This window comes from Oryx dammah, unplaced genomic scaffold, assembly GCF_014754425.2.
Source record: "Oryx dammah isolate SB20612 unplaced genomic scaffold, SCBI_Odam_1.1 HiC_scaffold_23, whole genome shotgun sequence".
Lineage (NCBI taxonomy): Eukaryota > Metazoa > Chordata > Mammalia > Artiodactyla > Bovidae > Oryx > Oryx dammah.
Genome location: NW_024070207.1, coordinates 102,073,117 through 102,095,594, shown reverse-complemented (window position 1 = coordinate 102,095,594; position 22,478 = coordinate 102,073,117). Strand labels below are relative to the sequence as shown.

Here is a 22,478-nt window from a genome sequence, read left to right as displayed (position 1 = left end):
ATTTTCAAACCCCCAAACAAGCACATTCAGTATTGCAAATTACGTAGAGAGTTGATGGAAAATTGATCCTAGTACAAATGTTTACTGTCAGCTCTATCTACAGCCCTTTTTTGTGACGTGTCACGGTGAACCACATGACCCTCTTGCATTTCTCAGCCTCTACTCTTGCCCCTCCCCCACCCACTCCCCAATCTCTCCCTTATCCACATACAGTTGTTGACATTCCCTGGTGGGTAAGTTTGAGCCAAACAGATACTCTCTCAAGAAGTTTAACTAAGAGATACAGAAATTAGGGTAACACTTCTGCTGAGAAATCATTTGGAATGAAGCTGATGTCTTTACCATAGCAAGTCAAAGCCACAGTAAGACAAATTCTTACTGGGAAACATCAATGACAAGAACTGGAGGGAGACCTTTTGCACAGAGGAACATGAAATAAATGCACAGGGAGTAAGAAAAGTGGTTCAAGTAAATGAGACAAAGGTGGTCCCTAAGAGCACATATCCTTAGTTCTGCTGCTGCTGCTGCTGCTGCTAAGTCGCTTCAGTCATGTCCAACTCTGTGTGACCCCATAGACGGCAGCCCACCAGGCTCCCCCGTCCCTGGGATTCTCCAGGCAAGAACACCGGAGTGGGTTGCTATTTCCTTCTCCAATGCATGAAAGTGAAAAGTGAAAGGGAAGGCGCTCAGTCGTGTCCAACTCCTAGCGACCCCATGGACTGCAGCCTATCAGGCTCCTCCCATGGGATTTTCCAGGCAAGAGTACTGGAGTGGGCTGCCATCACCTTCTCCGATCCTTAGTTCTAGATGTTCTCAACATGCCTTTTCTATATTTGTAATACACCGAAATAATTCTTATGGTTGCCTTTCCTCCATATTATCAGGTCCTATTTTTCATAGGGCTAGAACAAATAATTTCACAATTTGTATGGAAATACAAAAAACCTCGAATAGCCAAAGCAATCTTGAGAAAGAAGAATGGAACTGGAGGAATCAACTTGCCTGACTTCAGGCTCTACTACAAAGCCACAGTCATCAAGACAGTATAGTACTGGCACAAAGACAGAAATATAGATCAATGGAACAAAATAGAAAGCCCAGAGATAAATCCACACACCTATGGACACCTTATCTTCGACAAAGGAGGCAAGAATATACAATGGAGTAAAGACAATCTCTTTAACAAGTGGTGCTGGGAAAACTTGTCAACCACTTGTAAAAGAATGAAACTAGAACACTTTCTAACACCATACATAAAAATAAACTCAAAATGGATTAAAGATCCAAACATAAGACCAGAAACTATAAAACTCCTAGAGGAGAACATAGGCAAAACACTCTCCAACATAAATCACAGCAGGATCCTCTATGACCCACCTCCCAGAATATTGGAAATAAAAGCAAAAATAAACAAATGGGATCTAATTAAAATTAAAGGCTTCTGTACACCAAAGGAAATTATAAGCAAGGTGAAAAAAGACAGCCTTCAGAATGGGAGAAAATAATACCAAATGAAGCAACTTACAAACAACTAATCTCAAAAATATACAAGCAACTGAAAGTTAAGTCGCTCAGTCGTGTCCGACTCTTTGCGACCCCATGGACTGTAGCATACCAGGCTCCTCCCTCCATGGGATTTTCTAGGGAAGAGTGCAGGAGTGGGCTGCCATTTCCTTCTCCAGGGGATCTTCCTGATCCAGGGATCGAACCTGGGTCTCCTGCATTCCAAGCAAACGCTTTAACCTCAGAGCCACCAGGGAAGCCCATACAAGCAACACCTGAAGCTCAATTCCAGAAAAATAAATGACCCAATCAAAAAATAGGCCAAAGAACTAAATAGACATTTCTCCAAAGAAGACATACAGATTGGTGACAAACACATGCAAAGATGTTCAACATCACTCAGTAACAGAGAAATGCAAATCAAAACCACAATGAGGTACCATTTCACGCCAGTCAGAATGGCTGCGATTCAAAAGTCTACAAGCAATAAATGCTGGAGAGGGTGTGGAGAAAAGGGAACCCTCTTACACTGTTGGTGGGAATGCAAACTAGTACAGCCACTATGGAGAACAGTGTGGAGAATCCTTAAAAAACTGGAAATAGAACTGCCTTATCACTCAGCAATCCCACTGCTGGGCATACACACCGAGGAAATCAGAACTGAAAGAGACACATGTACCCCAGTATTCATCACAGCACTGTTTATAATAGCTAGAACATGGGGGCAACCTAGATGTCCATCAGCAGACAAATGGATAAGAAAGCTTATGGTACATATACACAATGGAGTATTACTCAGCCATTAAAAAGAATACATTTGAATCAGTTCTAATGAGGTGGATGAAACTGAAGCCTATTAATACAGAGTGAAGTACGCCAGAAAGAAAAACACCAATACAGTATACTAACGCATATATATGGAATTTAGAAAGATGGTAACGATAACCCTGTATGTGAGACAGCAAAAGAGACATAGATGTATAGAAGTCTTTTGGACTCTGTGGGAGAGGGAGAGGGTGGGGTGATTTGGGAGAATGGCATTGAAACACGTATAATATCATATATGAAATGAATTGCCAGTCCAGATTCAATGCATGATACTGGATGCTTGGGGCTGGTGCACTGAGATGACCCAGAGGGATGGTACGGGGAGGGAGGAGGGAGAGGGGTTTAGGATGGGGAACACGTGTATACCTGTGGTGGATTCATGTTGATGTATGGCAAAACCAATACAATATTGTAAAGTAATTAACCTCCAATTAAAATAAATAAATTTATATTAAAAAATAAAAGCAAAATTATGAACACTCAGTTTTATTTTGACTTATGACACTGTAGAAAGAAATCTGAGTACTGAAAAATTGATGCTTTTGAACTGGGTGTTGGAGAAGACTCTTGAGAGTCCCTTGGACTGCAAGGAGATCCAACCAGTCCATCCTAAAAGAAGTCAGTCCTGAATATTCATTGGAAGGACTGATGTTGAAGCTGAAGCTCCAATACTTTGGCCCCTGATGTGAAGAACTGACTCATTGGAAAAGACCCTGATGCTGGGAAAGACTGAAGGTGGGAGGAGAAGGGGATGACAGAGGATGAGATGGTTGGATGGCATCACTGACTCAATGGACATGAGTTTGACAACGCTCTGGGAGTTGGTGATGGACAGAGAAGCCTGGCGTGCTGCAGTCCATGGGGTCGCAAAGAGTCAGACATGACTGAGTGACTGAACTGAACTGAACTGATGCCATGGTCATAAGTCTTGTTTTAGGAGTTTTAACAGCAGCTAAATGTGAACTATCCACTTGGTGTTCTTAGGTTTTATGATACATGAAAAAAAATGTTAGATAACAGTAGAACTCAATGTAGATTTAAACTGTCACAACACCATTTCCATATGTCTTCCTTCCTTTACTAGGATGCTGCAAAATTCTTGCTTATTTGATCTTCTTTTATCTCTTGTGCAAGTTCTCCATATATGAAGGGTTGACTAACCAACAAAAGGTATTTTAAAAGGTTACCCTCCCCATTGAATTCTGCCTTCAGTCAGTCTACATAAATATTATACTACTTCTGGTCATCAGAGATGAGAGAGAGTTTTTACCTTTAGCTACAAAATACATTCATGGGAAGAAAGTGAACAAATTATCACATTACCACAAGTCTAACATGTGCATTTGTACATATTAAAGTTTTTGAAATGAGATAACACTTGCAATTTATATTCACATTTAAGGGAGTGGTGTTTCTTTGATCCACAACATCTATAATTAAATCAAGTGTATCACTTGATCTCATATGTCTTAAATGTGATAAAATATGATATTAAGTTGTTTTTTAGGCCCCAAGACTACTGTCATGGTTTGAGGATTAGAACACATTTTATTATTAGGCTAATATTATGGAATAATATAATGATAAATTTTAAGACTACAAAACAGTAAGGAGTGAATTTTATAGTAATGTGTATTGACTTTTTATTAATAATATATTGTCTATTAAAAAGAATTTCATGAAGGCAGAATATGTAGAACAGAAATTATAGCTATAACTATAATGACAGTGAATAGTGACTTCAGTGGCATTTAACAGATGTTCTATTTTCTAAGTAACAGCTGCTTGATGCATTCATTGTACCAAGTTAATGATCTGCTAGTGTTATTTCACTTCACAGATAAATTACTGCGCTCTCTTTAAATAAAAAAAGATATGCAATTTTTCATGGGAATGATAGTGCAACAGACTTTAGAAATAAGTAATAGTTCTCATGCTTTTTCAGCTAAGAGGAGTGATAAGTTGAGGCAATTATCCAGATAATCTAGGACCAGAGGCCAGATCTCTTTAAACTGTGAAAGGTGATTGTTTGAGGAAAAAAAAATACAGGACATGGTTGGCTGAACTGAACATAGATTTCCTAAGACTGCTTGTATTGCATTAGCTAGTAGTTCTCAAACTGTGCTGAATATTAGAGATTTAGAGACACTGACCTCACAGACCAATTAAATCAGAATTTCTGGGGGTGGGCCCTCAGCACTGATAGGCTTTTAAGGTTCTCAGATGATTTCAGTGTGCAACCAACACTGAGAAAACCACTGGCAAAACAGAATGATACATTCTGTCATGTGACTGTCATTAAATTTTAGGAATAAAGTGACAGCCAAAGGAGAAAAGGATAACTGAGTAAAGTTGTAATTGTTGTTCTTAATGTTGACTATTAAAAACATTTGTCCCCGAAATACATGTGAAAATCATGACTTGTTACGTCAGTGACTAGACATCAATTGTTTTGTGTTATTTAATACTCAGAGTTAAACTCAGCGTTTATGTATGTGTATGTGTGTGTGATTCTCACAGGTAACTCTTGGTATCCCAAGACTGTGTTAAGAAAAACTAATGGGCAATTTATGCAAAATGGTAAATATGAACTATCTAAAATGCTGAAGGATTTAAACTATCAAAGGACCAATTATTTTTCTAGGGAATTATATTTAACCATTTTAATCTTTAGCTAACACTGTGAGTATTAAAAGGCTTTAGTCTGGTGGAATTATTTAACTGGCTTTAAACTTTTGACTACTGAAATTAAATGAGGAATAAAAGAAATCTGTTAGTGGTTAAAGTCAGTAAATCATGTAGATTAAACTTTGCTGAAGCTTATATTTTCCAAACATAATGATCATCAGAGATATGAATTTCTATTTAATTACATAAATAGTTTTCTATGGTTAGATTTCTGTGTTCAGTTGATATGCTAAACAATTGTAGCCAGTAATGGGATAGTCAGAATTTATTTACTTAAATCTGTCCTCCAGAATGCGTCCTCTGTGTCTTCATTTTAGAACATTACCTACTCATCAGTTCATCAGGACACTGACTACTCAGCCAGACAGAGACATCTTTTGCAACCCTCCTTGAAGGCTAGATACGATCATGTGACTAAGATCTACCAAGTAGAATTTTGGCTTATTTCTTACAGCCACCCAGCCTGCACTTAAATACATGAATGTCATTGATTCCCAATAAATAGAAATATAATGTTTGTTTTAGTGATAGGAGGAAAAGAAAAGTAAGGCCAATGTAACTTTTAATCTGTATGCTCTGTACACTCACTACTCTAATCATTTCACAATATATATGATCCTGAACTAATAATATCAATATCTTATCTCTAACAAATCTATTCTGAATAGGAAGAAAAAAATTCATTCTCTACTATTTATTTGAAAATAAAGTGTAGTTAATAAATCTTTACAACTGCTTGTCATCTGAATCTACATAAAGAAAATCAGTTTTCAGTTTTGGTCTCACTGTAGGACTAAGGTTTTATATAATGCAATTAAAGTTCCCAAATTTGGTTAATCAAGATATAAATCTTGCATTAAAAATAAAGCACAGATATCTTAAACATCTAGTTAATGCAGGCATGTGTTTGTTAATTAAAAAAAAAAATTAGGGAGCGGGTTGTGCTATGATTGATTTTTTTCTAAGTGCCCAGTGGCTTGGCAAAGTTTAAGCTGAAAACACACTATTAATATCAACTATTTAGTTGATATCAACATACTTTCAAGTAATCCAGTAATATCTCAACTGAAAAAAAAATTAAGCTATTGGTGCTTTGACCTTGAATTGTAGAGAACAATGGCTGTCAGAGAAACACTAAGAATCTACAAGCTGAGAATTAAAGGAAACCCAGGGCTGTTTGGGGAGAAGGCAATGGCACCCCACTTCAGTATCCTTGCCTGGAAAATCCCATGGATGGAGGAGCCTGGTAGGCTGTAGTCCATGGGGTCACTAGGAGTTGGACACGACTGAGCAACTTCACTTTCACTTTTCACTTTTATGCATTGGAGAAGGAAATGGCAACCCACTCCAGTGTTCTTGCCTGGAGAATCCCAGGGACCGGGGAGCCTGGTGGGCTCTTGTCTATGGGGTCGCACAGAGTCGGACACGACTGAAGCGACTTAGCAGCAGCAGCAGCAGGGCTGTTTGGTGGTGGAAATGACAGGGGCCATAAAGACCCATGAGATTTTTTATGACTGTGACATCAATAACTTGCTCATCTTGCAAGTTTGTCCAGCCTAACTGTCTGAAGTCTCTGCATCTTTGCCTTCCTCATGGTTGTGGGGTCCATCTGAATAGTCTCTCTTAACCAAACTAGAGAACAAAGAGTCACATCTTTGAACTGACTTTCTGACTAATGATGTATATATATTTTAATGACTTATTCAGAACTTACCTAATTCTAAATAACAATTAGAGAAAATCTTGCTGAAGGTTCTCATTGGCTTTAGTGTGATTCTGAAATATACAGTTCAACTACTGATGAATTTTTGAGGAAAGGGAAAATGAAGCATGATAATATTTACAGTTCTATTATTGTTGTACATTAACAGCTCCTTAAAAAATCAAATTACACTATGTCCTCATATATGCTAAAAATAACCTTCAGTGATATAGATTTTACCTTTCCCCAGGCAACTTCAGAATCCAAATTACTAGGCATTCCTTCAACTGCTGATCTCTTTGTCAGTTCCATATCTGTAGCTGCCAGCCATTCCGTCAAGGCATTCATTTCCTTTCGCATCTTACGGGACAATTTCAAGCATTTCTCCAACTGTTGCTTTCTTTCTGTTACCTGAAAAGAATGACCATAAAATGTAATTTGGTTTATTTTTTCAATTCAAGTTTAATTATAGCTACTTAATTGGAACTTTCATATTTTTGTCATTTTAAAATAACCTTCTTCTTACTTGAAAAAAATCATATTTTAGAAACATTACATATTCTGAATATTAATAGTGAATAAACACAGTCTATGAAAGATGAGATCCTTTATCCAAAAGATAGCATCCTATATCAGGGAGAAAGAAAAGCTACTACTATTTCCTCTAATATAAATAAAATTAATTTATGGCCACAGTTTTTAAATAAATAAAATGATATAAGTGAAACTGAAGACATGGCATGTTTCTTTTAGAAAACCTTCAATTATCTGTCAAAGAGATGGGCAACATTTACAACCCTCTATATGGGTGTTCTTTGGAAGGACTCATGCTAAAGCTGAAACTCCAATACTTTGGCCACCTCATGCGAAGAGCTGACTCATTGGAAAAGACTCTGATGCTGGGAGGGATTGGGGGCAGGAGGAGAAGGGGACGACAGAGGATGAGATGGCTGGATGGCATCACCGACTCGATGGACAAGAGTTTGGGTGAACTCCGGGAGTTGGTGGATGGACAGGGAGGCCTGGCGTGCTGCAATTTATGGGGTCGCAAAGAGTCGGACACGACTGAGCGACTGAACTGAACTGAACTGATACACAAATGAGGCTCACCCTTGCTGTTAAGTAATCAAAATGGGCAAAAAATACTATTTATCTCAGAGGCAAAGGTATTTATAAAATATTTAGAAGAGTTGATATTATTAGCATTGAATCTTTGAAGTGTCTCACTTTTGCACAAAAACAACACAATAGGTCACTTTCTCCTTAAACATTAATTTATCATTTAAAGGGAGTAAAAAGTTAGCACCATAACACAATTTTACCCTCATTAATAGAGAAAATCATGACTTAATCCTGTGTTTCAGTTCTCAGTGTTTAAAACTAAGACTCTCAAAGTCAAATTCTTCCATGTTCTTACACAGAGAATGAACAAATTTGTTTCTCCACCACTCTTCTGATGTTCCTACATCTTAGGAATGGGTTGGTTGGCTTTAATATAAAGCCCAGAATCTATTATCTCTTGATATATATGTGGGTGTATAAACAAAAATAGAATAAATAAAAATCAATGGTATATTAGCTCTGAGAAGATACACACACATATATTTTGTTGCTGTTGTTTAGTCTCTAAGTCATGTCTGACTCTTTCGTGACCCCATTGACTGTAGCCCACCAGGCTCCTCTGTTCATGGGATTTCCCAGGCAAGAAAACTGGAGTGGGTTGCCATTTCCTTCTCCAGGAGATCTTTCTGACTCAGAGATCGAGGTTGAACCCACGGATTCTCTACCACTTAGCCACCAGGGAATCAGCCCGCCACCATATATATATATATATTGTTTTTACAACCAATAATGCATCCATAAGCATGAAGAAATATCACATTGAATATTTTTTTAATTAAACACTGCAATGAAGATAAATACCCTGAAATTTTGAGACAAATTACAATACTCAACAAAATTTGCTTCTTTAACAGAGGTGTGTACACATTTGTTGAAGCTGCAAATTCAATGTTTGTTTTACAGATTTTTCCTTCTATTCTTTCCTTCAGAGAAGTGCAAGAATTTGCCATTTTGAGTGTAAGGATTTTATTTGTGTGTAGCAGGAAAAAATATACACCTTCATGGTGTGTTTCTATGCACAGTTATTTTTTCTATGCATTATTGATAGAAAAGAATTCTAGATTCAGTATTTCAAAGAAATTCTGTCTTCCCAGAGCTCATGTCTTATTGATTTTTATTTATTTTATTTTGTTTATATCCAGCTAAATATTTTTTAATAAAACAGGAGATACTGCCATCTTAAGGAAAATTGAGTTTTATACTTTTTCTTTTTTTGGTGGAGAAATGATTCATTTAAAATAGTGCCACCTGCAGTAGAAACTTTCACCCATCACTGTTTCTTAAACACTTAAACATGTACCTGAGGCTGACATAATATTGAGACTTTGAGAATGAGCATTTGAGGTTGCAATGAGTACTGCTATTTATGTATATTGTCATATAATTTAAAGTATACAGGGGCCATATAAGGAACTGTAAGTATTATTATATCTATGTTGCTAGGTGTAATAGCTCTTGATGAAATGAAATAGATTTAGATAAGAAACTCTTTGATTTTTAGTCAATGAACAATTAAGCTAAGTTGGTAATATTAATCAAACTAGTAAAACTGATTTAAGAAAAGGGTCATGGATGGAACTGAAATTCCTGCAAATCGGTAAGTTGAAACCTAAGCCCGCGTGTGACCTGTATCTGAATATAGGGTGTTTAGAAAGTAATTAAGGTTAAATGAAGTCATAAGGATGTGACCCTAATCAGATTGGATTATGGCCCTACTAGCAGAGGAAGGAAAAGTTATCCCTCCCACTCTTTCCATCCCTCTCATCCTCTTCTTTCCTCCCCCCAGCCCTCCTACTGTCCCTCCCTCTCCATTGTGTAAGAACACAGTAAGAAAGTGGCTTTCTGCAAGCCAGGATGAGGGTCCTTACTAGACTGACACCTTGATCTTGAACTTCTTAGCCTCCAGAACTGTGAGAAACAAAATAGTCTTGTTTAAGCCACCTACTTTATGGTATTTTGTCATGGTAGCCTAAGCTGATTAACACAAAAATTAATATATATAGACTGAACTGAGGCAAGTAAAAATGATATAAAATCTGAAGATGATTAAAGTAGAATGGCTTGTATATTTATATAAAAGGATAATATATTAAGATATCCCATTTCCTTTGTTTTCATAAAACAAAACCATCACTGCTGAAGGTGCTTGGAAGATTTAAATATGGACAATTTTTTTCTCAGAAAGGGAATATGTGACTTTGCCATTTTCTGTAATATGATATGTATACATATTCCCTTTACACTAATGTTTCTAAATCTTTATTTCAAAAATAAATGCCTGCCCTATATTTTTTGCAGTGTTCTGTCATGTTTTGAAAACTAAGTATGATTTCTTAGTAATAGTTCATTTTGCTTTAATGATATTACTTAGTGCCAAATGGGTAGATAAACATACACTTTCAAATATGTATTTTCAGGAATAAATAGATCTTTATATCCTCAGAAGAACCATTCACTCCTTAATAATAATCAACTCAGGGCACTAATAGTCTTCTAATGTCATTTTTACTGTTCTAAATTCTAAGTTATTTATTCTACATTATTTATGTTAAATTTTGGAGAAGGCAATGGCACCCCACTTCAGTACTCTTGCCTGGAAAATCCCATGGATGGAGGAGCCTGGTAGGCTGCAGTCCATGGGGTCGCTAAGAGTCGGGCATGACTGAGCGACTTCACTTTCACTTTTCACTTTTCTGCATTGGAGAAGGAAATGGCAACCCACTCCAGTGCTCTTGCCTGGAGAATCCTAGAGACGGGGGAGCCAGGTGGGCTGCCGTCTATGGGGTCACACAGAGTTGGACACGACTGAAGCGACTTAGCAGCAGTAGCAGCAACATGTTAAATTTACTCTTGCAAAGAACTTGTGCAAATTCTTCAAGGCAAAGAAAAGGCCCATGCAATAATTTATACTTGAAAAAGCAGGCTCTTTCAAAATATGTGAAATATAAATTAGAAGGTTTTTAAAATAAATAATTTAGACTTTTAAAGATATCAATTGTACATAATTACTGACTCTTGGTTTATAATATATAAGGAAAGTGGGAAGTGACCAGTGTTTATAGTTTCAGATTGTCAACTAATAAGAATCGTTATTTTCAGATTTTCATTTGAATCTAAAATTCACTTTCTCTCAGTGATAAGTAATTTGCAATTCATAGCTTTAGGTCATAACCTTCAATCTACTTTCAGGGTACAATATTACAATTCTGCCTCTGCATGGCTAGTTCTCAAATGTGGGCAAGCATTTACATTTGTGTCTAAGATGAAGTGACAGTTTTCTCATTGATGTTGTTATATTAAATAAAATTGGGAACCTGAGCTGTAAAAATATTAATAGACTCTTTTCTCCCCACTGGTCTCAGTAAAGCTGCTTCTATGTAGAATGTATCAATTCCATTGTACCTAAATATAAGTAAGCATCTTAGTTTATAAAATTACCAGCCTTTCAGTCATCTCAAGTAAATATATGCAATGAAAAGAATGGACAAGTTTAGAACAATGGAACTCTTTCAGAACTATCTGATTGACCAATAAAAATGTCTCTGAGTTTTATGTATTTTTTAAATATGGTCTGGAATGTAGAGACTCACTAATTATTGTTTCTTAATAAGAATCACACATGGGAATATATCTCTATGTATGTATATATGTCTATATATATATGTATCCATGTATACATGTATCTATCTGTAGGAAGTAAATGATTTAGACTTTCTAACATATCAATCGCACATAATTACTGACTCTTGCTTTACAATATATAAGGAAAGTGGAAAGTACACAGTGTTCATGATTTCAGCACACACCTTTGCTCCCAGCTCATTATAATGCAACTTCAAAGCCGTTACTCTTTCATCAAGCTCTTTAGGGTTTTCCGTCTGCTTCTTCTGTACAATTTGACGTCCAGTTTTAATCACCATTTCCACTTCAGACTTCACTTCACTCAGACTTTTATACAAGTTCTAAGTTAAAACATAAAACAAAACAGAATAATAAGCAGTAGTGTCTGACTGATACTATCATTAATAAAAAAAAGGTGAGTAGAGATCACCTGAATTGCTATTTTATGGTTTCAGTTTTAACAGAGTAGCATTTTGCAGCTGTGGTCAATATCTAGCTTTTGAAATTTCTATTGATTTAATTCTTCTAGTTGTAATTACATGTACATACACAGGCATGCATATTGTGCAGTTATTCTTAGCAAAGTAAGGGTACATCATGCATGGATTTAATTCTTCATCCCATGTTTACAAAGATGATTTTTAAAAGCTATATGACTTCTATTTTAAATTTTGTAATTATATAAGTCTAGCTGTGACTTGGGAAAAATTCATTTACTCATTCCCCAGGTGTTTACTGAATGCCTACTTATACTAGACCGTATTTGAGTCACCAGAGAATCAGCGGTGGCCCAGCTAGATACTGTTCTCATGGTGCTACGGTATAGTCAGGTTAAAATGTTTGAATTGCCAGAGTGTAATTCTAACACATATTAAATCATATAAATGGAGAGAATATAATCTTAAATGTTAATTAAATGATATAAATTTATTTTCTTAATGGAGCTGATCAATTAAATGTAGGCTAATATAAAGTATTATGTAAAACTAATAAGTAAATCACAACTATAAAGAACACATATCTTGGTTCACAACAGTATACTGCTGTAACAAATTCTCATTAAACAAGTGTCATAGCTTTCCCTTGTAGTTACTTTACTTGGAAAGATATGTATGTTTGAATGTATGTGTGTATGTACGCATGCATATGTGTACACATGTATATGTATACAGGCATATGTAATAGTTTACATTATATATTGTCACATTAAGTTGTTCAGTGGTGAGTCTGAACAACAAATACTTATTGGCCCTAAGAAATAAAGTTGCTAGTAGGTATTACAAGTATTGTTATTTGGGAGTTAGAATAGAAATTGAGTTTGGTTTTTTTCCTTTTCAGTTTAAAATCAATTAAAGCATTTTGTGAATGCTGAGCAATTATCCTATTCATTAAGGCTACAAACATAAACTATTTTCACCTTAATTCTCCCTTTGGTGATCACTTGAAGTTGTTATTATTCTTTTATTAATACCTGTGAGTTCTTTCTGATCTTTTCATTTTTTAAAATTAATTTACTTCTTTTAGGAAATATAAATATATCTGGGTATTTGTAAACATTTAAATCACTAACTGTCACACTGGGATTCAATTCTTGAGTTCTGGAATCCGAGATATTTCCAAATGACTACTCTAAATGTTAAAAAAAAAACTTTAAATTTTAATGATTTACTTTTATGAAAATGAAAGTCGCTCAGTCGTGTCCGACTCTTTGCAAACCCATGGATTAGATATTCCATGAAATTTTCTAGGCCAGAATACTGGAGTGGGTAGCCTTTCCCTTCTTTCTCCAGGGGATCTTCCCAACCCAGGTTTCCCGCATTGTAGGTGGATTCTTTACCAGCTGAGCCACAGTACGGATAGCCATTTTCATCACTTCATTCAAAAGAGAAAATATTTATCATTAATAAAGGGAAATAAGTTTTTACATGTGTTCGTGTTCATGTTTTTAAGATTTTAACAGAACAAAAATCTTGAAAGCAAAGGCCATGATTGTGGTATTGGAGAAGACTTTTGAGAGTCCGTTGGACTGCAAGGAGATCCAACCAGTTCATTCTAAAGATCAGTCCTGGGTGTTCTTTGGAAGGAATGATGCTAAAGCTGAAACTCCAATACTTTGGCCACCGCATGCAAAGAGGTGACTCATTGGAAAAGACCCTGATGCTGGGAGGGATTGGGGGCAGGAGGAGAAGGGGATGACAGAGGATGAGATGGCTAGATGGCATCACTGACTCGATGGACATGAGTTTGAGTGAACTCCGGGAGTTGGTGATGGACAGGGAGGCCTGGCGTGCTGCAATTCATGGGGTCACAAAGAGTTGAACACAACTAAGCAACTGAACTGAACTGAGCATCTTAAGAATGAAAAATAAAAAGTTGTAATGAAAATATATCCTTATCGAAGGATGACCTGAATTGGTCCTGACATTTAAACCAGAAGCAGAAACAGATGATAAAGAATCCACCTGCAGTGTGGGAGACCTGGGTTTGATCCCTGGGTTGGGAAGATCCCCTTGAGAAGGGAAAGGCTATCCACTCCAGTATTCTTGCCCAAAGAATTCCATGGATAGAGGATCCTCAGGCTAAAGTCCATGGCGTCACAAAAGAGTCGGACACAACTGAACAACTTTCACCTGAGAAATAAAGGTGACTTGCTTGGATCACCTGAGAAACAGACTGAGGAAACACTTTCATCTGTTTCCTCTGTACTGAGCTGAGTCAGGGCATAGTAATACCTGGCTGTAGGTAGCGTTGTTTTTTTTTTTTTCCCCAGTTCATAATGACTAGCAGAAAAGATTTATGAAGTACCATTAAAGTCTTGTTCCTAGAAGAATGAACAGCTTGCCCTCTGTGAATATATTTAGCCATATGATAATGTACTTAGGTCATTTTGCTTTCAATTTTTTGAAAAAATATAAGATGACATATATTCCCATGTATTCTCAATGTTACTTATCTAATATACATGCTGCTGCTGCTGCTAAGTCACATCAGTCGTGTCTGACTCTGTGCGACCCCATAGACAGCAGCCCACCAGGCTCCTCTGTCCCTGGGATTCTCCAGGCAATAATACTGGAGTGGATTGCCATTCCTCTAATATATATAACTATATTCAAAATTTCTTTTGGGGGTAAGAATATTTATAATAATGATGCCACTTTCATGCATTGGAAAAGGAAATGGCAACCCACTCCAGTGTTCTTGCCTGGAGAATCCCAGGGAAGGGGCAGCCTGGTAGGCTGCTGTCTATGGGGTCACACAGAGTTGGACACGACTGAAGCGACTTAGCAGCAGCAGCAGCAAAATGCAGCTTTCCTTACTAAGCAATATTGCCAAATAAAAATTATTCCATAATTTTTCACAAAGAAAATTCTTGTTTACAAAGCATATTTTTCCATTCATAATGATATGATGATAATGTACCTAAGGGTTTCTTTTTCATTTATGTTATGGAATAGAAGCAGAGACAATACTTTAAGTACACAGTACTCAATAGATAAACTTTTTCCCTTTAATGTTAATAGTACTCAGTGTTTTCTATGTGGATTTCTACCTTGACATTCCATAGTACACACAGATTTATATTAATACTTGTATTACTCTAGTAGATGCTCTCATAATTCAGCTCTATGTTATCAGAGAAGTCATCTGGCTTCGTGAGTTTTCAATAACTGCAACAAAGAACACTACTCGAAATCCTTATAGTGAAGATTTACACTACAGGATAATTATATCTTCCATACCTATTTATTCTGTCTTTGTTGTCTGGCAGAATTTCATTACATATCCAGGCCTGACTTTATTTATTTATTTTTTTCCTCATTTTCCACACGGCGGCCAGGGTGAGCTTTTTTTATATATATATAATTTATTTTTTTTACTTTACAATTCTGTATTGGTTTTGCCATACGTTGACATGAATCCACCACGGGTGTACATGCATTCCCAAACATGAAGATACTAGGATTCAGAGTAAGCATGTCTGGCTTGGAATCTTGCTTTTGCTTTGCACTCGATGTTTGTCTTTAAATTCTCTCACTGAACCTGTGGCCCTGAGAATTAAGGGCTTCCCTGGCAGCTCAGCTGGTAAAGAATCCACCTGCAATACAGGAAACCCCAGTTCGATCCCTAGGTCAGGAAGATACCCTGGAGAAAGGATAGGCTACCCACTCCAGTTTTCTTGGGCTTCCCTGGTGGCTCAGATGGTAAAGAAACTGCCTGCAATGTGGGAGACCTGGGTTTGATTCCTGGGTTGGGAAGATATCTGGAGAAGGGAAAGGCTACTCACTCCAGTATTCTTGCCTAGAGAATTCCATGGACAGAGCAGCCCGAGTCAGACATGACTGAGTGACCTTCACCTGAGAATTAAAGATGACTTGTGTGGATTGCTTTGCTTCCTCGGCACTCATTTCTAGAATCATTTTTACTATTGCAGATATTTTCACTGTTGCTGTTTCCAGACCAGTATATTCTTTTTCAGGATTTCCATTTTAAAATATTTTCAAAGTTCCGTAAGAATTAAACAAAGATGATATTCTGATAGTCCTTGGAAAATTATAGACTCAAAGAAGACATTTTCAGCAGAGATATTAAGCAGCTACTATTTCAATAATAGTTCTTGTCTCTCAATTCACTTGTGCAAATTTTTGTTCTTATACTAAATACTGTTCTCCTCATTCCAATAAGAAAGTCAAGGGGTTGCTGCATATTTGCCATCAGCAATACATACCACACAATGATTTAACTGTGACTGTACTACTTCCTGTTCAACACTCTTTGTTTCCAGTGCAGGCAAGTGCATCTTCACTTCATCTAAAATCATCTTACTTTCCTGTAGACGCTGCTCAAAATTGGCTGGCTTCTGGAACAATCGAAATTTCATGGAAACATCTTGCATTTTTTTCTGTAAAGACAGTGTAAGAAAACATGGATTTTATTTTGCCTTCGAACAATAACCAGCCATACTTTTGTTAATGTATTTTCCTTTATTCTGGAAGATACACAAGGATAGAAATAAAAACAAACTAAAGCAACACTTTTTCCATTTGTCCAGCACAAAGAACACATGCATTTGGGAGAATTCAGCAATCATTCTTAATGTGACACTAAATAAAAGACAATTTTTAAACCTATTTTATCCTTAAAATGTATAATTCAAAATAGTATGTATCATTTATATATCATTTGTAGCTTTCAAATAATGCCCTTAACCTCAATTTGCTAGTAAGCAAGTTACCTAATCTAAACAATATTTTAATATCCAACTAAAACAAGGTCCTTAGTTAATGGAATAATATGTACCTGTGCCACTTCAATTTGGGATAGTACCCGTTGAGCAGTTTCCTTTCCTTGGTAATGTTTCTTCATTTCTTCTAAACTGATCTCATGACTCGTCAAATCAGATTGGATTTTCTGTTGGGAGGACAGCATTATAAGTCAGCATGCTTTGCAAGTTATTGCAAAGAACAAGTCACTTTCCAAGAAAATGAAATTCAGAAACTCTCTCAAAACATTATTACAATGTAGCCCCTAACAACATGACAATAAGCAGATTTTTTTTTTACTTACCAAAAACTATGAAAAATGAAATGACTTAGTTATCTCCTACTGGGATTATTAATATAAATTATTTATCCTTTTGAATCAATGTTCATGAACAGCTATTTCAGATATAATTTTTAGTAGGAAGTATCTATTTATTTTGAAGAAAAGCATGCTTTACTGAATCATTTTTCTGTACTCCTGAAACACTGTAAATCAATTATACTTCAACAACAACAACAAAAGAAAAGCAAAGTTTAAAAAGAAAAAGTTAAAAGGTCATGGACTTGATAGAGAAGAACAGAAGGAGGGCTTGGAAGAGAAGTCGTTATTGTCTAACTGGCCACAAAAGTCCTGGCTAAGGGAAATACAGACTTGTATACAAATCTCTGAAATAGTTCCAGGATGAAAGAATACTATCACAGTCCCATGTCTTTTTTTTAAAAACAAAATATGGTTGTTTTGCATATGACATACATTTTCACAATTTAAGAATCTATCATCTTGTCGTAGTTTCTTGTAATTTCTGAATTATTTCCATAAGCAGGTGTCAATATCACATGTGTCAGATGGATCTTTCAGGGAGTGAGGTAGGCTTCAGAGCAGATTACTGAAGGGGCGGGATGCTCTCCCAGGTAGAGCCTCAGACCGTGATGCAGATTTGACAAGGTTTATGTGAATCCAGTGAGGAGCCCTGGAAAAGCCCCACACCGAACAGAGACAGCCAAGTCCTACATTCATCTCAGGCTCAGTCACTGGTTGGGGCTCTTCTAGAAAAAATGTGGTCTCAGCTCAAAAACTGGGTTGGATTCGGAAGGGGCTGGAGTTGGGGGCTGTGAGCTTCACTGAAGGTGATCTGAGCCGCCCACTTCTGTGATCATCACAAGCACAGTTACTAGCAGACACACCTAGGAAGCATCTACTTATATATAATATGTGAAAATCACATTCTTTTACCTTTGAATTTACATTCAAATCTGACCAAAGACAAGATGATAGCCTTTATTAATTAAAAAAAAAAAGCTAACTGTTGCAGCAATAAGTCATAATGAGAAAGTTGCATGTGGACAATATTCCTTAATAGTGATCTTTACTAAGAAATTCTAGGCTATATTTCAGTTAAATTTCAAACATCTAGGAAAGGGAAGCTAAATGTCTCTACTGCCTTGCTTTCTGATACATATTTAACAGCTTCCTACAGAGACTGATTTTTAGACTTTAAATAACCAAAAAATTTCTATGATTTTCTAAAATGAGAAAAGACATGTATGATCAAGTTGTATTTAAAAGAATGTCTGTATTTGACCTATACACTTCTGAGTCAGTTACAGGAGTGGGTCATATCCTGCAGTGTGCAGAGACAAAAACAACAAAATCATTCACTTCTTCCTATCAGATCCAGCAAAAATTAGCTACTGGTCAAATTATACTAATTTAAATGTAAGTCACTGTCAGATTATCATAAATAAGAGAAGAAAATGATTAACTTATACCACAGGACCCATAAAATTTTCACGCACAACAATTTGTATAATGCATATTAGCATAACCTAATTCACACCATTTGGAGTCAATTGCAGTACATATTACTGGAAAATAACACCAGTTTGCTTAGCAGTTACCAAAGAAAACTACAGCCCTGAAATGAGTAATAAGAATTATTCCAAGAAAATGGGTTAAGTGGTAGAGTTTTTCAGAATACAAGGTTATAAATGTACAGATACACCTTGATATTAATCCTTAGCATATTGATCCTAACAATTATAAAGGTAAAGTAAGTACCAATTACTTATGTGATTAGAATTCTGGTTTAAAGTAGAGCAAAGACTCAAGCAAATCTATATATATATTTACTATATATAATATCTTCAGTGGTTGAAGTACGACATTCCATAAGAAATAGTAGTATGCACATATTCTCCAGGAACCAAAGAATTTGGGGTCAGTTCAGTCGCTCAGTTGTATCCGACTCTCTGCGACCCCATGAATCACAGCACGCCAGGCCTCCCTGTCCATCACCAACACCCGAAGTTCACTCAGATTCATGTCCATTGAGTCAGTGATGCCATCCAGCCATCTCATCCTCTGTCGTCCCCTTCTCCTCCTGCCCCCAATCTCTCCCAGAATCAGAGTCTTTTCCAATGAGTCAACTCTTTGCATGAGGTGGCCAAAGTACTGGAGTTTCAGCTTTAGCATCACTCCTTCCAAAGAAATCCCAGGGCTGATCTCCTTTAGAATGGACTGGTTGGATCTCCTTGCAGTCCAAGGGACTCTCAAGAGTCTTCTCCAACACCACACTTCAAAAGCATCAATTCTTTGGTGCTCAGCCTTCTTCACAGTCCAACTCTCACATCCATACATGACTACTGGAAAAACCATAGCCTTGACTAGACGGACCTTAGTTGGAAAAGTAATGTCTCTGCTTTTGAATATGCTATCTAGGTTGGTCATAACTTTTCTTCCAAGGAGTAAGTGTCTTTTAATTTCATGGCAGTGACTTTGGAGCCCCCCAAAAATAAAGTTTGACACTGTTTCCACTGTTTCCCCATCTATTTCCCATGAAGTGATGGAACCAGATGCCATGATCTTCGTTTTCTGAATGTTGAGCTTTAAGCCCACTTTTTCACTCTCCTCTTTCACTTTCATCAAGAGGCTCTTTAGTTCCTCTTCACTTTCTGCCATAAGGGTGGTGTCATTTGCATATCTGAGGTTATTGATATTTCTCCCAGCAATCTTGATTCCAGCTTGTGTTTCTTCCAGTCCAGTGTTTCTCATGATGTACTCTGCATAGAAGTTAAATAAGCAGGGTGACAATATACAGCCTTGACGGACTCCTTTTCCTATTTGGAACGAGGGGTCCATATTAGTGCATCACTAGGGGCATCAGATGCTTTAGGGAGTTTATGGTCTTGACTTCTTAGGTGGAAAATGCTCACCCCTTCAGAATGGTGGGTCACTAACAACCATGTCTCTGTCACATAATTGGCCACTCCTGGACATGACTGAGCGACTGAACTGAACTGAAGACATGTAATTATAGCATGAGGAATGCTTATGCCCAGTTAGGTCCATCAGGTTCTCTCTCAGAACTGACAGAAGAAAGTCTGGTCAGGCTCTGTGGGTGCATGGAACTTTCTTATATATGAGACTGGGCTTATGAAGTCCCTAGTTTGCACTGTTAGTTTAGGAAGAGCAAAGGCCCATGACCACACAGAGAAAAAAAGAGACACATAAACAAATATACTGATGGCTTTCAAACATGGGCTGAAGTAGACAGCAACTGCCAAAGATGGCTGCAACAAGAGTGCCAATACCATATGCTCCTCTTACCATTCCCCCATTAAGAGGCAGAGTTTATTTCTTCACCTCTTTAAATCTAGGTTAGCCTTATGACAGCCTTGACTGGTAAAACAAAGCAAAAATAATGATTTGCCATTTATGGGAAAAGCTCTTAACTGGGCTAGCAACTTTTGCTTCTCCCCTTTTGGAACACTCAACTCTTAGGAACCCGTGGGTTCCCTCTTGGAACCCATCTGACATGCTCTGAAAAGCCAAAGCCACACAGAGAGGCTGTAGAGAAGTGTTTCTGTAGAGTCTCAGGAGAGCTTTCACCTCACAGGGAACATCATCTTCTAGACATGAGGGAGCCATATTGGATGTTCAGTCCATTTGAGCTTACAAGTCACCATGGTACCCACCCATAAATAAAAACAATCACATGAGAGATTCCAAGAGAAACCATCCAGCTGACCCTTCTCAATTCACAAACCATTAGAGAAACTGATGATTTGCTGTTACAAGTGACCAAAACACAGGCTCTAATCCTTTCCTGCGTAAAAACTTCATGCTCACTCTTGATATCCATGAGGCATTCCTATGTCCATGACCATCTTCCCTCCCTCATTTTTGTTTACGCTTTAGTTAATTCAATGTTGCTACTTATACTTAACTGTCCTAAAGTGTATACTGGATATGCAAGGAGATGAAAGCTTTAAAAACAAAAGCATTCTTGAATGAGGGAAGATGAGGTGTGGACAGGGCACTAAACCACATGAAGAGTTAGCAGAACTGAAATAATGCACAGATTGTTAATGCTCATCCCAAAATATAACTAGAAATACAGGTGGGAATGAGGTATTAAATAACCTCATATATTAAAAGAAAAAAAATCATAGTATTTTTAATCTGAAGTTAAAGTTTAAATTTTAAAAGTGATCAGAATCACAGATAATAGTTTTACTGCTACTAATAACTCTAATTAATAAAGAACTCATAATGAGAGAATGCTTCCATAAACTCTATAATCCTTTCATATGAATTTGTGTTTTGTTAACCACCATATAGAGCTACATATGTGTGTGTATCTTTCTTTTCAAAGCAGCTGCATGCACCTGTACAAACAGCCTTTATTTTAGTGCACTCAACCATTAGAGGGAAGTAGAAACGGAGGGCCAGGAGACTACCATGTAGAAGAGAGAAATTCAAGGGATGGGAGAAGAAGGGAAACACTGAAGAAAGATAAGCAACAGTCTAAGAGAAGGAGAAAAGGGACAACCAGGAAAGAGAGAGGTTGCCACTGAAATCAAGTATGTGAGAGATTTAAGAATGAGCGAGAGGTGGACAATGTCAATTTTGAAACAGATCAAATAAGAATAAGTGCTATTAATAATAAGGGCATATTAGCTGGTCAGTGAGCACTGTAGTTAGGACAGAGTCAGTGGATGGTGAAAGTAGAAATCAAACTTTCAAGGGCTGGAGTCTGATTAAGGACAAGGAAAAGCCCTTATAAAAACATTTTAAATCAGTTTTGAAGACTTCTCTCCACATGAAATGTAGGACAGTAGAATTGAACATGTGTTAAGGCCATGCAAAAGAAGCCACTGGATGAAGCTTTTAAAACAAAAAAAAGAAAAGAAAAAACATGCATGAAGTTAATGTATTACAAAAACCCCTGGAGGAAATGAGAGAAAATGGAGTGAAGGGCAAAAATCTATAATCAATGGAAAATATTGACAGGTAGAGGAGTGGCACTTTTTCAGAAGCCAAAGGTAACACCTAAAGATGATTCTGGATGTGGAGAAGTGCAAAGTGCAATGCTTCCTACTTGATGCTCTCTGGGAATCAGCATAGATAAAGCTGGGTTTAAATCTCAGGGCTCTGATTTGCCACCTGGTCAACACAACACACTTTTGAGCCTCCTTTGAGGGAGGGGAGTTGGTCATAAGAACACAGTAATGCCTCATGGAAATCAAGGTGAGCATAAACTTTTCTCATCTCTAAACGTACGGTCATAATGACAAGCCAGCAATGAAGCATGGCCATGATCTGTACATAGAGCATCTGGGAAATTTCTCACGTCTGCAGTAGACAACTCTATTGGTTTTGGTAATAAGATTAGAGGCAGTTGTATAAGTAAATCTCTGCTCAAGTTGTCTGCACAAATATCTGTTCATGACTTTTCTGTGCCATCATATAT

General features: G+C 37.0%; 1 protein-coding gene across 6 annotated transcripts in view; it reads right to left on the bottom strand.

The window, feature by feature from the left end:
• The window catches only part of DMD (dystrophin), a 2,254,125-nt gene that overhangs the window by 1,332,225 nt on the left and 899,422 nt on the right, over positions 1–22,478 (bottom strand). For all 6 annotated transcript variants that reach the window (XM_040266338.1, XM_040266336.1, XM_040266334.1 and 3 more), the window contains 4 exons: positions 16,763–16,873; positions 16,191–16,364; positions 11,650–11,805; positions 6,962–7,132 (listed from right to left, as the gene is read on the bottom strand). In XM_040266338.1, the coding sequence (XP_040122272.1) occupies positions 6,962–7,132; positions 11,650–11,805; positions 16,191–16,364; positions 16,763–16,873 (612 nt within the window). The remainder of the gene's footprint in view (positions 1–6,961; positions 7,133–11,649; positions 11,806–16,190; positions 16,365–16,762; positions 16,874–22,478) is intronic.